Genomic DNA, 17533 nt, shown 5'->3' on the forward strand with positions numbered 1-17533 from the left:
TTTAACCACTGATAGAGTCCAGTTCATACAGCAACAGTAAATTAAACAAAAGCAAGGACATTAAATAGCATCAAGACCAAAAGTCACATGTGCAAAGCAGTCCAAGTGGCTGCAGATAGTTCCTGGAGGCGGTGGTAATAGTTTACAGTCTAATGTTGTCTGTTTTCAGTCCATGTAAGTAATAGAAGCCTTTCTGCGAGCGTGTAGATGATTCAGAGCTACGAACCTCTCAACTACTTCAATATCAAAGCAGAAACGCTTGTCGATGGAGTCTGTTTTCCTCCGGATGCAGGATTTGAGCTTGAACAGCTCCGGCTGGTTCAGAACAAGACCGTTCTAAAAATAAGACTGAACATTAATAAATACAGACGACAACAGAAAAATAAACATTTGAAATCCCCTAAAACAACATCTCCAACTCTGCCCTTACGAGTGGTTTCTCATTTAAATATTGAAATATTAATAAATGTGAAAACAAAGCTCAGTTTCTCCCAGTGTGATGAAACTGTTAACAATAAATTCAACAATAAAAAGAAGTGCAGCAGTAAAACCGCTCCGTGCGCAGCAGAGACTGTGCAGCTCGGTATTAAAGAGCAGTGATTTGAAAACTATTGTGCTGATTTCAGCAGACGGTGGAACGGTTCCGGGCGCTGACGGAGCATCAGCACCGCTCACACTCAACTACCTGTTTCCCGGCCGACTTGTTCTCAGTGTTGCTCATGGTGAAGGCTTTGCTGCCTTTCTCGTACGTGCAGTAGTGGCGCGTCCAAGTGCATCCCAGAGGACCTAGCGGTGGGAATAACAGGGAAAAAGGTTGCTGATACAAATTAGTGCATTTTATGTTTTCACGAGAGGCGTCAGGAGCCACAGATGCATCAAAAACTGTTGCTGCGTGGGACGGTGTCCTCTCAGAGGCTCAGAGGAGGTTCTGACAGATGGCTGTAGACGTAAACCTGCAGTGCAGCCGGACACTCACGTTTCTCCTGGACGTACAGGAAGCCCTCCATGGTCCACTGGCCCGGCGGCTTGTAGTCCTGATCCGCCAACCGGATCCTCTTCATCAGCTTCTCCACTTCCTGCTTGGTGCTCACGAAATTGTTGCGCGTCTGCCAGGAGTTAACGGGATCGTGTTATCATTGCATTAACAGATGACATCTTGTGTACGAGCATTTCCCTCCTGTGATATTGCATCTGAAAAATAAATCTATTCTGCTACCAACAAAAAAAAAAATCTGTCAAATAAATGACAAATGCTTCTTATTTGTGCAACTGTGTGAGAACACCTGGGGAAATGAATTATGGACATACTGGAAAGCATTTGGTAATGTAGACAAGGAGTCTTAGTCAAACACACAACATTTACATTGGAAAGATGAATTGGTGGCGATCCCAAATTAGGACAGACACTCGGTTGTTAATGCTGCAAGAAATTCATTTTTGCAGTCAGAAAGTCAGCGTGAGAGCGTTTCACGTCCCGTGGGGAGCGATGCTGATCCAGCCTCACCTCCTCCAGCTGCTCTTAGAGGGATGGGGGAGGGGGGGAGGGGGGGGGGGCACCGTCAGGACAATGCCACTGACATTTTCAGCTACGCAGAAGTTTGAGCCCTCAGGCTGCAAGTGGTGAGGTCACAAAATGTCACCTCACTGTGCTGCAAAGAGCCTCATTTACTAATCACACAGCGGCGCGTTGGTGAGAACCTGCCAATCGTGACAAGAGGCGGCGACTTACGTTCTGCAGGTTGAACTGGAGCTGCTGCTTGTAGGGCTCGAACTCATGAGCCAGCTCGTATCCTTCATGGTAGAATGTAAACAAACCCTGAAGAAAGGCCAGGAGCTGGAGGGGTCAAACACAATGAAGCGCCGCTATCAGTTACAGTACAGACAGCAAACATTCTCTCATATAAACATATTTAGTTTTGAACCATGCGTTTAATTGCACTAATTTGCAGATGTAACTAAATGTCACACTCCTGGCCTAATTCTGTAAAAACCCAATTACAATTTACAGAATCCAAACCATCCTTTGCACAAACAACCAAAGGAGAGAGAACGTTGTGGCATTTTCCAACTGAAAAAAACAAATTGCAATTTCTGTTCAGCACAGAAACGTCTCCGTCCGTTGTGGAAGAGCCGCTTCAGCTTTGATGGTGGAGAAACTCAGATCTCCAGGATCCTGAAGCTCAAACGCTCACACACAAACACTGATTGTGTTTCTAGGATGAGGCTCGATGCATCAAATGTTCAAGGATGAATCTTCTGATCTGCTCCCAGATTCATCACAGATGGGACCTCACATCGCCATTTATTTCCCAGCACAACCTGGGGCCGGAGATTTACATTTCTGCTCCTGGCGGGTGAGTGAGCTGAGTGGATGTAAATCTCACATCTGGACATTTAACATCCAGCTAATGTTTCCTTGTCTCCACTAAAGGATTTTACAACAGACTTTGCATATCTTTTGAATTACACCTGCACTTTGCTTTGGAGGGTTTGACAACAAGCACTTTATATAATTTTACCCACCCGTGTTCCCAAATGGATCAACTATATTACAGCTAGACTGGGAAGACAAATAGAGCATAGTGAGACGTGCACCTTGGAGAGATGGATAACTCAGGAGAAGATCACAGACAGCTAAAAAGCACCACAAAGATTAGGTCCTATATCGACTATAAGACACTCAGAAAAGGCAAAACAATTACTGCATTTGATCAACGCGCAGACGGCGGATTCTTTCCTCACCGGCTCCACAAACTCAAATTTCTTCTTCTCTTGCACTTCCTGTATTTTGAAGACGTACTCGAGGGAGGCGTCATAAAAGAGCTGTCTCTCCTTATCAATCTGCGTGTCGGCCTGGGAATGAGCAGACAAAGCAGGGTTATTGTCACAACACAGAGCGGGCGTGCGATCGGAGCGTGTGCTCCGCAACCAACCACAGCCAACGGCCACGGGCAACAGCTTTATTTTCAGGAGACGCTCTGCCAACCATAAAAAAAGCATTTATCAACTACATGTTGTGGAGCAGAAAAATGGTTTTGGGTTTTACCTCCTGAAGATATGACTCCTTCTTTTTGGAAGACAAGTTGAGGTGTCTCTCAAGCGTGGAGTAATATTTCTCCGTTTCCTTATCGAATTTCTTCTTCCCCTCCTAAAAGTTCCACAAGACACATGCAGAGCGTCAGCATTGAGTGACGCCGGGCGGCCACTAGGGGGAGGTCTGGCTTCGCTCACGCACACGTCGCCACAGACCAGTTCAGAATCCTGTGCATAGATTATTACGGGCCGTAAAAGTGGCATATGAGCGCGTAACGGCGAGGAGACAACGACAGCGTGGTTGGTCAGTAAAGACGGCGCATTATCAACAGCCTCTGTGAGAAATATGCCATTATTGTCCAGCAGAGGACACGGGTTCACAGCAAAATGCAGCACGCTGTTTATCACCAGGAGCCCAACGCTGTGCATTCTCACTGCTCTGCTCCACCTGCAGAGACAAGTCGGGCTCCGTCGTCAGCAGCCGCAGGATTCAGACGCAGATTCCCACACGGCTCTGAAGAGGGAACAGGAAATGGGCTGTTCGTGCCAGATGCCCATCTATAAAGCATATGGCCTCAGATACTCAAGATCTCGCCCCAAAACCAGATCCACTTCCCGGGCGTTAATCAAACTGTGTCGGGGCATTGGAGCGCCTCATCTGCGAGTCTGACCTCCACGCTGCGCTTTGCCCATCTCGCTATGCAAACATTCATAAAGTGGCCGGTGGGGGGAGGCAGTAAGTGGAGCGGGGGTGGGGGGAGAAAGGGTGAGAAGGTGGCCACTGTAACCAGATCCTGCTTGTTTGTTTTCATTCCCATGGCCCTGAAATTTAGCAAGTCTAATCTAGCAGCTACTGATATGACCTAGAACATCACTGTGCCTCAGCCCCCCCCCCCCCAGCAGTTAAACACCAACTCTACAGTACATAAGTATTTCAAGTACAGCACAAAAATCAATACATAATTTCATGTAGTAGCATCTTATTTCCATCTTTCTTGTCATGTCTTGACTGAGAATGATCTTTTCGGGCGTGAGGAAGAAAATCAATCACATATACAGGCTATTCAGAAACAAAGGGAAAATAAACAGGTGGGTAGCAAAATAAATGTGTGATTAAATATGATATCTAGCTGACGGGAAATAAATTCCCATTAAAGATCTGGGCTTTTTTTTTCCTCGCAACAAAAGCGAGCTGCCTGTTTGCCAGCGTGAGAGCTGTTGATGTGACTTTGTGCGAGCGTGAATGCAACTAAAGCCCCAGGGAGGATACCAACACACACACACACACACACACACACACACTAGGGATCACTTCAAATTAAGAGCTTTAGGTCCAGCCAAGCCCCTGAAGTCACAGCAGGGGTCTTGCGGTGCTGCTGACCACTGAGAGGCTGCCAGAAACTCCTCTGCACGTCTGGACTGACTCCTTCACACTTCCAGGGACTTTACAGGCAGTGAGTCAGGGCTGCGGCGAATGGGAGGTACAGCCAGCCGAGGCGCTGCTTTGTTTTGATCCTGACGGGACGTGTTCGAACCCGTGCCATCGCAATCACAGCCGAGCGGAAGCCTCCGCAGCCCCAACGAGTCCGTGCAATCAGTGGAAGAGGAGCGAGTCGAGCGGCGACGGGCTGAAGGCGTCGAAGGCCAGCGCGGCGCGCGGGGACGGAGATGTGGGCAGATTTACACGGCGACGCAGAGCAGGTGGGAGTTCCTGATATAAAGCCCACAGTAATCAGCTCCGCGAGAACGGATGAAGCCAAAGCACTTCCCAACACTCGCAGCGGTGCACAAAACATACATGAACTTAGCACTCGGGAGACTTCCCCATCTGATTGCTTTGTTCACCCTCATGAATAAATCAGATGCAGGAAGAGAATATTTTGATGCCGATTCCTCTGTAGCGGCATGTCTAACTGCCAAGTCTCATGTTGTTGTTCGAAGCGCTTTGATGCCAGCTGCATCGTGGGTGAGGTTGTTAATTGTTAATATAACGCTGCAGCGGAGAAAAAGGACGTGGGTAAAAAAAGCTGCGGGCGTTTTTCCTGCTCGTCGTCAGGTGCTGCCGGCTTCGCTGAGAGGAGGAGGACCCGGACGCTGTCTGCACATCCTGAGTTTTAACACTGGTCCCAACAAGCCTCAGGGCCACCGCTCCGCAGCCTCCCGTCGCCATGGTAACAGACATAAGCAGCGTGAGTGTATATGGAGGAGAGGAGCTCGCACGCCGTCGCGCGTCTCCGCGTCCGTTCGGCGCCGCGGAACACGAACGCGGGCGCACGCGCCACGTTTCGCCCTAAATGGATTCTCCAGCATGGAGCGGCGACATGAAAGGGGGAACTCTGCAACCTGCCTCTGTGAGCTCATTAGGAGCAGCTAATTGGAGCCGGCTTTCAGAATGGCAATTAAACAGCAATAGCCGCATTATTTTGATGCTCCGACGGCGACGAACCGGCCGAGAGAAAACACGAGGCTCCAGCGTGCGTCCTCTGAAGTCTCCGCTTCCTTTGGTGAGACTCGATTTCCTGAGGAGACATCACAGGCCGCAAGAAGTTGGCCAATTAACACTAAATAATTACAAACATCTGCTGCCGAGGAGTTGGAAAACAAATAGCACTTCTAAATTGTCTGTATTTAGTGCGAGGCAAACAGTCGGGGCTACGAAACGAGCATTAACAGTGTGGGACAGCTTTCATATGTGAAACAAAAGGCTGCTTCATTTGTATCTGATCCCAGATTCACAGCCTGCGAGTAGGAAATCACTGTGATCTTCCCGATCCCAGTTTTTATGGTCGTGAGGCATCATTCACACCAGTGTGGGACCAGGCTATTTACTGGAGACGGTCATGTTGCATCAAATGGCTTCATCAGTGTGGCTGTAAAAGGGGCAATCAGAAATGTAGAGAAGAGCCCAAATGGAGCCATAGACTGTGAGTGTAATTAAAAGACCATAACAGGGTGGTTCAGCCTGATCGTCGCCCCTAAAGGCCCAAGTCTTCAAAGGCTTTGCTAAAACTATCATGTATTAATATAATGATTTACTATGTCCGGTTCTTATGCTTCAGCTCGTGAAGGTCGAGCTCAGTCACCAAAACACAAAAACACAAAAACACACACACACACACACACACACACACACACACACACACACACACACACACACACACACACACACACACACTGAACCTTATGCTACAGTAAGATAAATCACTGAAGGAACCAGTCATCAGTTTTGAAGATCACCTGAAAATATGCCTGACTAAAACCGCAGATTATTTGCTTCTTCGTTAGTTTGCTTTCCATATTATTATGCATAAATAACTTCTAAATGATAATGAATAATAGTTCTGCTCACATGCTCCATTAATTTCAATTAAATTCTAGATTAATTCTCCAGGTGCCCATAATTCCTATTGCGTCCAACCCAATACTGTGAGTCTCACACTCAGTCGCTGCAGGAAGAAGGGACGGCCCTCGGTCCACTTCAACTGCCTCACGTGTAAATACTTTCTAGCCTGGAAAGCAATGAGGACAGAGGAAAATATGCTTCGGTTTATTGATTCTGCTCGTTGTTTTTCCCACACGGCGTTTCATGTATTTTCATCATCCGCTCTTCGGAGCGCATACCTGCGTCCACCGACACACGCCGCGTTAAAAACCCGGCGTCTCCGTCGGCCTGGAAGGTTTGAGCGCGGCCCACAGCTGGTAAACACATCTCCAGACCACTTCCATTCATGCCTTTACTCCGCCACGTCCCGCTTAGCATATTTTAGGATTGTAGCGCGCGAATGCAAATGTCGCCTCGGCCTCTAGGGACCAACGGTAGCCAAGAATTTCCCGATGCCTGTGTGGGACGAGGGAAGCTCAAATTATCGACGGCCATCTGACTCCCAGCTGCTTCTGTGTGCGATCATTGCTCACGCCCAGTTAGTGGAGGACCTCCATCGTCCCCGCGCATCCCGAGGGCCGTTTAGTGCGCGACGCGCTAGACGCCGGGGAGGAAGCGCGTCGCCGCCTGGGGTTTTCCTGACGTCTGCTCGACTTCTAAGACCTTAAAAGTCCGTTTTCAGAGAAACGCGAACGGCGCGGACGCAGCTCCAGGGGTTTCACCTGCCGCAGATCGACGTCAGACAGAAGGTCCACGCGGCGACAACCAGCAGCAGGTACTTTACATTCTCTTATTTCAGCGTTGCTCTTCGTGTGGGAAGTTAAAGTGTGAAAACGGCTTCAGTTTAGCGCATATGGTCGCGTGCTGTGACAATACGCGATAATCTGGATCCCGGTAGCGCCTCAGCGCGTGTTTGCTGCAGACGGTGGGGTTCAGCCTTGTGTAAAGCAGCCTGTGCCTGATATGCCCTGCAGTCAGTCTGCCGGTGTTTTGCGCCCATGAAAGTTTTATGCCTGCGCCCGAGGAGCTGATGCGCTGCCTCAGAACCTCGCCGGGCTTCCAGCAGTAGAACCAAATAAGGCGAGAGCTCCGGGTCGGTGCGGCCGACGCTCTCAGACACCGAGCGCTCTGACTGGAAGGGCCAGGAGGCCCGCGGAGCGCCACATTCCCGGAACAGTGGAAAGTTGCTCAGTCACTCGTGGAGTCTGCCTTTTATCTCGCTGGAGTTGGGCTAATGCTGGGCGGGGGATGGGACGGGAGCCGGGGGAGCCATTAGGAGGAAGTGCTCAGAGGTGGTGGGAGTGAAGGGAGCGACTGGGGCGACGGGCTTTTGGAGAAACCATTTTATAAACATGGAGATTGTGTGAAGTAACACTGGGCGCTGGGACGGGGGGTGAGAGGAGGAACGTGATCATGGTGGACGTCAGTGAGGGCTGAGACACAGACAGGAAGTGACACTGCTTATTTATTCTGGCGAGTCAAAAGGAGAATGACGGATGAGAGGAGCAGAAGCTGGTGGCTGGTGAAGTGTCTACAGGAATATTGCAGCTTCTGCCCCGTGGTCGTCAGGTTGTTTCAAGTAAACCAGTCGCAGTCGGAGCTGCGATGCGATGCGGCCTCACCTGGTTTGTTCTACAGCAGGTGGACTGTGTACGTGGCGCAGAGAAGCAGCCGACTCACAAGCTCAGCGGGAGATTCGTGTAGAAGCTCAAGTTCTGCCCACGTGCTCATGTGTGATCTCACCGAGGGAATGACCACAAACAAGCTGCGGCGCTTTCATTTTATGGCTTTGCGTCGGCCAGAAATGAAAGCATGGCTTGTAGCAACAAGCCCACACTCTTCTCTGCAGTTAAGTCCGGCTGTAACAGCACGGCCGGCGTGGAACGGGGATGCCTCGGAGCGACGCGCTGCAGCTCCCCCACTGACAGCAATACTCGCCATCCAGCAGCAAAGAGGTGCATGTAACAGAATTACAGTAATGCGAGTAGAATGTTGGATACTGTAATCCTGTTATGAATGCATTAAAACATCCTGCAGAAGTTGCTTCAAAGAAGGAGGAATATTAAGACTTTGACACAGAGGCTGTGACATCATCACTTTTGCACATTTGTATTTAATTGTGTGCATTTCTATGCAAATAAAGCACAAAAGGAGAAAATCTTCTAAATGTACTAAGTCATCTGTAAAATTTAATTTGTGTTTCTGAAGATAACACACACACAGATAATGGTTCGGTCTCCCGTCACCTTTGCTGGTGACCTTTGCAGAACTGATGGTATTTTCAACTGAGCCCTCAGTATCAGTATCTTCCAACTGATATCTTTGTTTACACCCTCTATCAGTATGATTAATTAGGAGCGGGCCACTTTTCTTAGCAGTGTCACGTTTTACTTTTAATTAATGATTTGCTTTCCGGAGGGGGGATGACGGGGGTGAGGAGCGGAAGCGGGGGTGTCAGCATCACGCCGAGCATCCTCCGCCGCGCGGCTGCTAATTGCGCTCGTGGGTGGTCTCTTACCTTCGCGGCGCCGATCTGCTCCTTGCGAAACTTCTCCAGCGGAGTAATCAAGACGTCATCGGCGTTCTGAATCTGGAGCGGAAAAACAAAGAGGAGTGAGGAGACTGACAGACGTCGGACTGACGGCTGCTGAATAATTCAACATTAGACGGGAAAAAATATTACAAAAGCCTTTGATACAGAAATCGCTCGGCTGTGGAGCCCCTGCTTTATATATGTGACACACAGGAAATTATAGCAGAGAGTCATCCAGTCCGAGTCAAACACAGGCGCATTGAGTCCAAACACAAGTGGAGGATGGAGCAATCGCATTCATTAATATCTCTTAAAGCCGTGACGACGTGGAAGTGTGAGGCACCGGGACGAGCGGCAGATAAGAGATGGAGCACTCCACAGCGGCGCCGCCACATAGAAGAAAATTGAGGCTTTTTATGAGAGCTGTGAAGCACCAGCGCCGTCAGACCCGCGCTGAAATATGACACGGTGCAGCAGATGAGGGAGCTTTACAAGCCCGACCTGCCGCGCATTCAGATTTCTGGAGGTGCGACTCGGCATTTTGGCGACCTCTCCCAGTAAAAGGGCCCCAACCTGCTCGTTCCAGAACCCAGCAGATAAGGGAGATATACGGCGCCGATTACAGCCGTGGCCCAGACGAGCGCTGGGGGCGGGCGCCGTTAAGGGTCCCGCGGACGGGCCGTCCCTCACGACGCCCGATGACATCAGAGCGACGGGCGCTCAGCGGGGGGCTCTTGATTTAAGGGCTTATTCTGTGCGGTGACTGCATGTGATAAACTAAGAGCCGGGCTCTGTAATACAGCCATCATACACCTCTAATTCAGAGGTGTCTGCACAGATGGACCATCAGCTCCCCATCTACAGTCCTCTGAACACGCGCCGCCTCCGAATGGAGGTTTTGTTGTGAGCCATTAATCACAGCGCATTTTCACCATCCCAAAATAACCCCGGCAGCTCCATCACCCGAGCCGAGTGCGGGACTTCAAAAGAAGCGCTCCGTCCCTCCTGGAAACTCCACTCCTGCCTTGAAACGTGTGGCGCCGTGTACTTCCTGAGATCTGCTATAATATTGCACTTTACTGCACCGTGATGTTTGCTCCCTGCACAGGATAATCACAAGTTTTGGAAACTTTATGTCCTAAAACTATTAGGTTTGTAAAATGACCTAAACACAACAAACTGTTGTGTCAGAAAAGCTGAGCTCTTTGTATTGTACTTAAAATGAAAACAGCAGCTTTCACAGTCCTGGACTCAACCTGAGCTCAGCAGGAGTTTATTGCACATCCTCTGTTTGCTGTGCAGAAGGTAATTAGTAAGTCTGCACCAAAACAAAAGACCTGAATAATAAATGAAACCAGTGTTAACGACGGGTGTAAACGGTCTCAGCCCCAGTCTCACTGCTGACAAAGGTATTTGTACCACGGACCTGCACTGAGGAGGACGCAACACAACCACTCGGATCCTGCACCGAGCGACACACGACGCCTGAAAGATAAAGTACATCAGGAAAAGTGAGATGGGGCAGAAATGAAACTAAGTGGGTCATTTATAGCTGTTCTAATCCTCCAGTCACATCAAAGTCATCATCTTATCTACAGTGTCAACACAAGTTATGCTATTCTCCGAGAGTCATAATATAATTTCCGCCGTCTTATCTCGGCTGCCTTCGTTTTAATTGAGCCTGCAATATTACTGTGTTTTAAATATAGAATTCTAATAGCTCTGTCTTTTCTCAGCTACTGCAAATTGACAGTAGAATTAAATATACAGCTTTGTGAGCTTTTCAAATTATGGCATATTATTTAAAATTAAATAAAGGATTTTTAGTACTTATTTCTATATGTCTGTCCATATATATATATATTATAATAATATTTCTGATTACAAAGGCAGCAAGATCAGTTTAGATGATTAATTTTATAACAATTTCTAATAAAATAAATTGAAATCCAAACTTGAAATAGGGCAGGCTTATTTAAGACTCAATAAATTACTTTCAGACTGTCATTGTGCCAAATGCCCTCAGCAGCAGCCTCTCTCAACAGGATTAAATCCATATGAGCAAACACAGTGTGATGCTTGAAAGGATGCGGTAGCGCTGAGTTATTTTATTACTGGATAGTGGGAGGAATATCAATGCGGCGCTTTTACCAGCCCAAATATCAAGCAGATCAAAAGTGGTGCTCTGAGGTTAAACTGCCGAAGACGCAGCAGAATGCCACGGCGGCCACAGCAAATTGAACAGAGCAAAGTGTACACACTGAACTTTCCCTTTGACACCTGTCGAAAAAATATCTTTAGAATTTGCGAATGTGTTCTTTAAAATGGATGAAAAAGGAGCCGGCTCCTCTCTCTTCATCCACAGCGCATGCATCTGTTCCCCCCAAACTCCCTAAAGGTTATTACACCTTGGTTTCACAGCTTTTCCAACACATCCAGTGGATTTTTCTGACAACGTGTGCACTGGACAAGTCTGGTCAGCGGGTTCCTGAATGCGTCACGTGATGCGGGTTCCTGAATGCGTCACGCGATGACGCGGAGAAGACGAACAGCCCGATCTGCTGCTCCATCGCTCATATATTTGAACATATTTACGCTTCACATTTGTGTTTGCAGCCAAACTCTGGGCGGAGCAGAAAGTTCTGGACAAGGATGTTTAATGCTCTGTGCTCGAAACCCAACTTCAGCTTCTGAGCTTCAAACATAATCAGGCCAGGAATTTGAAAGCTCATAATATTGAACCTCCATCACATGTTAAAATCAACATAGCTGAAGCACAAAGCTTTTATACAACACAAGCAACATCAGCCAGGCTTCTGCCAGTATTGATTCATTTCAGAGTGTGTTGGTTTGTTGAGGCAGACAAGTAAATGAAGATATGAGTCCAGAGGTGACAAAACACAAACACAGCCTCAGCAGAAACACATCTGGTATTTCTCAAACTGATGTTTAAACAGCTATTGATTGTGGAGTAGAAAAAAACCCACGACGGATAGTTTGTTCCACTGATTCTAAAAGCAGCCATCATTCTCTCATCACTTCTGTCCATGGGCTTTTCTTCTACAGCAAACGCACGCGTGTGGGGGGAAATATTAATGAGTCGGCCTCCGCTGCTTTAAACGACCGCCTGCTTCGTGGAAGCGATCGCATTTCCTGTTAATTATTAACCGTCACGTGCGAGTTCTCAACTAAAGGCTCTTACTGTGAAATGGAGCTTGTTTGAGTGTTCAATCGTGTCAATTACGTTAAAATCCGGCAACAAAATCTGGAGGAATTCTACGAAATGCAGCTGTATATATTTTACATCTGTGTGTGCACGTTGTGATCTGTCGCCATGGTTACAGTACGTCCAGTCCACAGAAGCGCTGTTATGTTCGCCAGCGGCTCTAGAAGATGTCAGGCCGCTGCTCGTCCATCGCCTCTGACCCTCACGAGGACTGTGGTCCTGATCCTTCAAAGACATCGTTTTCCTCTTCGGTCCTCAACCAAGTTCAGCTCTCGCCGGCTGAACCCTCCGAGACGGAGACGCAGCAGATTTTATTGTACAATTGTGTCAATTTATTAAGTGTAAAAGCCAGCAGTGAGATGTTGACACGCGGAGCCGAGGAATGTTAATAAGAGCTGCTGGTGGAGCCGCTGAACGGAGGAACATGGAGATATTTCCCTCTCGGTGAGAAATACTGTGCCAGACATCTGCACTTGTGTGTCTATTACAGATCGCCAGCAGCATCAAATAAAAATATCAGCAACACAACCAATAATCACAGCGACAGCAGCAGCGAGCAGGAGAAATTAGCCTTACTCATTAAAGCAGGTGTAAACAAAGCCCCCACAAACTAATGAATGTGTTAAATGCATAATAAACATTATTGCCCTCATCATCATGATCGTCGAAAATGTCCCATTTCATGCTGACGCTATGAGATGACCTTTATTAAAAGAGGGAGAGCAGCAGCTGTGGGTTTCTGTCACTTAGTCACTTCTGTGGGTTTATTGTTTGAGGTGTGTGTGTGTGTGTGTGTGTGTGTGTGTGTGTGTGTGTGTGTGTGTGTGTGTGTGTGTGTGTGTGTGTGTGTGTGTGTGTGTGTGTGTGGAGCTAAAGCTCTATCTGCTGCAGCGCTGACACCCGCAGCGAGCTGAAACCTCGTCCTCCCCTAACTTGTACGAGCTCCGGAATAAAAGCAAAGCTGCAGACGGAACGGAGTCACACGCCGGCGTCGGAGCAGATGTGACACGTTCGTCCCACACGTTTCACCGGAATAAGCTGCTAAGCGCGGCTGGGAAGCAGCGGCTGAGATGGGGACGGAGCCGGTTCCTGGACCCCTGGGGATTTTGTGCCGTTTGTTTTAAGTACAGTTGGGTTGTGTGTGATGGATTCTAATGCTTGTTGATGCCTGACTTTGAAGGTGGAGCCGGCGTGTACAACAGAACCGCTTTGGTACCGCGTGGAAAGTAAAGTAGGAGTCGGAAAAGAATGGGAACGTGGCCCGTGACACCGGGCCGTCACTCCCAACGCCTGCAGATGCGTCAAACCTCCAAAGACCGATGAAACCAACGGTGTCTGAAAAGGCAGAGAAAGTTCCACAGAGATGAGACGCACCGTCTGTCACTGTTGGAGCTCATTCTGGAGACTTGGCAGAACCAGAGAGCTGGGTCTCAGTCACAGAATGGGTCACACAGCTAAATACCAAATACCAAAGACAACTTCTGTGGAAAAGCTGGAACACGGAGTCTGGGGAAATGCTTCCAACGCTGGTCAGTTAATGAGGACTGGGCCAAAGTCCAGCTTCCTTCTTGACCCAGGTGAGCTCCTCATTCAGAACCCACGTATTTAGGGCTGTGGATCAACAGTGGCTGATGGTTCTGCTCTCCTTCCTCAGGGACCGGTTTCCTCAGACGTCACATTAACATTTCTGATTTTATTTATTATTGCATTAGTCTAAAGTTATTTTAATGGCCATTGTGTGTTTTCTTTCTTTAATGGAAGACTGCCAACAACTTTGTCTACGTCCGTATGAGCTCAACCCAAATATTTCCATAAAATTTCAACTGGATCCTTAAATAAACTAATAAAAATAGTTGTTGAAGCTGAGGAACAGTAGTGAGAACTGAGGGGGCTGGAAAATCACAGACATTCAAGCTGTAGGTACGTTTTAAAGCTTTAGGTTAAGACACACACACACACACACACACACACACACACACACACACACACACACACACACACACACACACACACACACACACACACACACACACACACACACACACACACACACACACACAAATGTTTTCACACAAATTTCGCCTCTGCTCACTGTCTAATCAACTCGCTCAGTCTCCATCAGAGGCGTCTGTAACCTGTGAGCAGAAACAACAGGAAACAACGGGAGCAGAATTAAGGAACGGATCGCTGCGGCGCCGTACGAGGAGGTGGAGGAAGCCGCGTCAGGCGACACGTGACCCGGTGACACGGCGGGAACGCTCCACGTCGATACGGGCCGCCTCCGTCACAATAACCTTGGTTTGTTCTGTGCCCGAGGTGTTTAACACTGAATAAAGGGAGTGTATTGATCAGACGGGGCTGATGGGATGAAGACGGAGCCCAGATAAACTGAAGCCACATACAGTAGCAAAATAACCCAGAAAACGCTTCATAAGCTGCTATTTGACAAAAACCCAAATCGAATCTTATCACATACAGAGAAAACCACAGTTGTAAAATAATAGTTTATTTATTTATGTTTTATAAGACTGGATTTCAGTTTAAATAACCTTTAAGAACTAAAGCCGTAAGCAAGGCTTTATCTGTGTGTGTTAGAAACACCAGCCTCCAGGTTTAATATTTTCAGTTTCATTATTGATCGACTCAGGCCGAGGCTCATTTTCCAGGTGGGGGTGGCTCAAACCGCTCCAAATACTTTGCAGACTTTCATTAAACGAGCCGCCGTCAACGCTGCGAAGAACAATGTCTGCCTTTATATCACACTGTTGTTTCAGGGTCAACAGGACATTCCTCAGTTCACAGGCCGACACGCGGCGCTCCGGGAGAACAGAGCTGCTGCGCTGTTAAATCCCAGCTTACCGACAGCAGCCTGTGCGTCAGCAGCACCGACGGGACAACGGACCGGCCGGAATCGCCAGAACCCGCTTCATCTCAGGCGATTATACAGACGCAGCCGCTACTTAGCAGAGGAATGATCACATTATGAGAGGAAGCTCTGAATTAAAGAAGCCTAATAATAACTGTTCAGAAATACCCTGCTTCACGTATGAGCAATTCAACACAACCTCAGCGAGAAGAGAAGCAGTAGAAGTTTTTTGGGATTTTTTTGCTTCCTTTCAGAGAATAAGAATAAAAAACAACAACAGAAGAAAAACAGTGTTTTCTAGCCAGCCATAAAAGGCTCCGTCCCTGGGGGACATGATCATCACTCCAAAAGCCACAACATCAGGGCAATGCCCTTCCACTCCTAAATGCCATCCACGCTCAGCAGTGCTGAACCTTCTCAAACCATGCAGAACTTGAACCACTTCCATTCTCTTTATGCCGCTGGAACGCTTATCAGCAGGGGGATTTCTGCAGGAAATCTTCCTCCCGTTCTTCAAGATAGGATTCAGAAAGTCCTAACGCCGAATAACACACGCCGCTGGTCTGTAAGCCAATCACAAAGTGCACCAGCAGTGAAAAAGAGGGAGCGATTCCAGGCCAAGTCACACAACGCACCGACAGACAGTAAAGTGATTCATGCTTGAAGGCTGGAGAAATAAGGAGGGAACAGTGAAGCTCCTTCCCATGCAGCAAACGCACCTGTTAACAGTGCACAAAGCACAAAAGGCCGGATTCAACACGTCCAGCTTTCCTCCCATACGCTTCAAAGCTTCAGCCTTGTGTCTGTCTGCTTCCATCTATTTTTAGTTCTCCCCCGGTTTAATCCAGATGTGAAATGGAACTAATAATAATAATAATAATAGTAAAGGAGATGGAGCAATCTGCTGCTTCTCTCAGTTGATGAGGGGTTCACACCCACTCGCAGTGAGAGTAATAGGCGTCTTTGTGCCGGCGAGTGGCCATGAACGCCACATCTGCCTGTCGTAATCTATTAGGAGCAGCCACCTCTACGCACAGAGGCTCCATCTGGCAGCGACGGCGGCCGAGCCGGGTCCCAGCGCTGCCGTTTTGGACAGAACCTGCTCGGAACCCGGTCGGAACCCGGTCGGGTCGGAGACGCGCGCCTCGCGCCGATCACACGTGCATCAGCTCCACGCGGCGGTTCGTCTGCAGCCGTCGCTCCCGCTTTTACGCGCGTGTGGCTTCACATCCCCGTTTTTGTCTTCTTTCTGGTGGTAAAATGTTCCACACTGACACTGTCGCGAGCGGCTCACGGCACAAGGTCAGGCATCGGCTGCAACCTTACACAGCGAAGCAATGGAGTTTGTGACACCTCACTTTGGTTGAGATCCAGAATGCTTCATCCTTGGGTGGAGTTGGATTTTGGGGTTGTGAGCCAGCAATCAAATTAAGTGGAAAGAGCAAACATCCATTTCAGCGCAAACCTTTCTCCTCCACAACCAGACAAACCGTATTTGGACAAGCTGTTCATCCGATTCTTTCATATCTGGACTGTGTTGACTGTTGTTCAGAAGGTTATGAACAACAGTGTGTTCGTAATCGAGCAGTTCAACGCAGTCTGAACAGTGTGTGTTCGAGGGTTCAGGCCGACAACGAGCGGCGAATGCACTTTTTGAAAGTCAAGGGTCGGTTTATGCTGAGGCGCCGCCGCCGTCGGAGGGAGAACTCGGCGCTTAACGCAACTCTCAGACCTGGCAACCCGCCCCATAAGCACTGGAGCCGCTGCACTGCTTTTTTCTATAAAAACGGGATCACAGCAGCTTATTAAGCAACGTCAATCACAGTTTTGCTCCCCCAAGTGAGGTGAGTCATTAGCAGTTTACAGTTTATTTATAGGAGCAGCCAAGAGAAAAGCTTTTCTTTCATTTCAAAGTATAGCACCTCATTTTAATCTTCTTCTCCTTGCTGTTGTACATGGTGCTAGGTCTGCGGATGACGCTAGTTACGCTGCTGCCACTCGTTTCCCGAGAGATTTAAAGTACATGTAAGTAAAGAATACGCTTTATCTCCCGCAACACCGACATTAAAATCACATACAGCTCAAAAGTGCAGAGATCAGAGCGACCTCAGCGTCTCATCCCGTGATGTGACGAGACAGACGGCAGCGAGGTGATGAGAGAGGAGATGACGCAAAGAAGATGCAAGCGGAGAAGCAGGGAGCGCGTGAGGGCGTCGGCTGCAACTCGACCTGCAGTCGACGAGGAGCCGAGCGCTTCCTCCGCTCCGGTCCTGCAGGTTCGTCCCACGTCCCACGTCTCACCTCGCAGCCTCCTGAGTCTAAAGACAAGCACCCAAACCTACGGCGAGCGCCCCCCACAGCCGTCAGGGGACCACCGGCGGACCGGACCGGACCGGACCGGACCGGCCGGCGCCGAGGCCGAGCGGGTTCTGTTCAGGTCCAGGACCGTTCAGGAAACCAAATCTCTGCTTCCGACTCCAGATCACACACCGT

General features: G+C 48.6%; 1 protein-coding gene across 2 annotated transcripts in view; it reads right to left on the reverse strand.

Annotated features, from left to right (window-relative positions):
- Positions 1 to 17533, reverse strand: part of LOC114867835 (rho GTPase-activating protein 42) — a 40599-nt gene that overhangs the window by 7967 nt on the left and 15099 nt on the right. For both annotated transcript variants that reach the window (XM_029170887.3, XM_029170889.3), the window contains exons 4-10: positions 8934 to 9005; positions 3047 to 3148; positions 2743 to 2853; positions 1730 to 1834; positions 977 to 1106; positions 686 to 786; positions 227 to 336 (exon numbers count right to left, since the gene is read on the reverse strand). In XM_029170887.3, the coding sequence (XP_029026720.1) occupies positions 227 to 336; positions 686 to 786; positions 977 to 1106; positions 1730 to 1834; positions 2743 to 2853; positions 3047 to 3148; positions 8934 to 9005 (731 nt within the window). The remainder of the gene's footprint in view (positions 1 to 226; positions 337 to 685; positions 787 to 976; positions 1107 to 1729; positions 1835 to 2742; positions 2854 to 3046; positions 3149 to 8933; positions 9006 to 17533) is intronic.

This window comes from Betta splendens, chromosome 13 (genome assembly GCF_900634795.4).
Source record: "Betta splendens chromosome 13, fBetSpl5.4, whole genome shotgun sequence".
NCBI classification, from domain to species: Eukaryota; Metazoa; Chordata; class Actinopteri; order Anabantiformes; family Osphronemidae; genus Betta; species Betta splendens.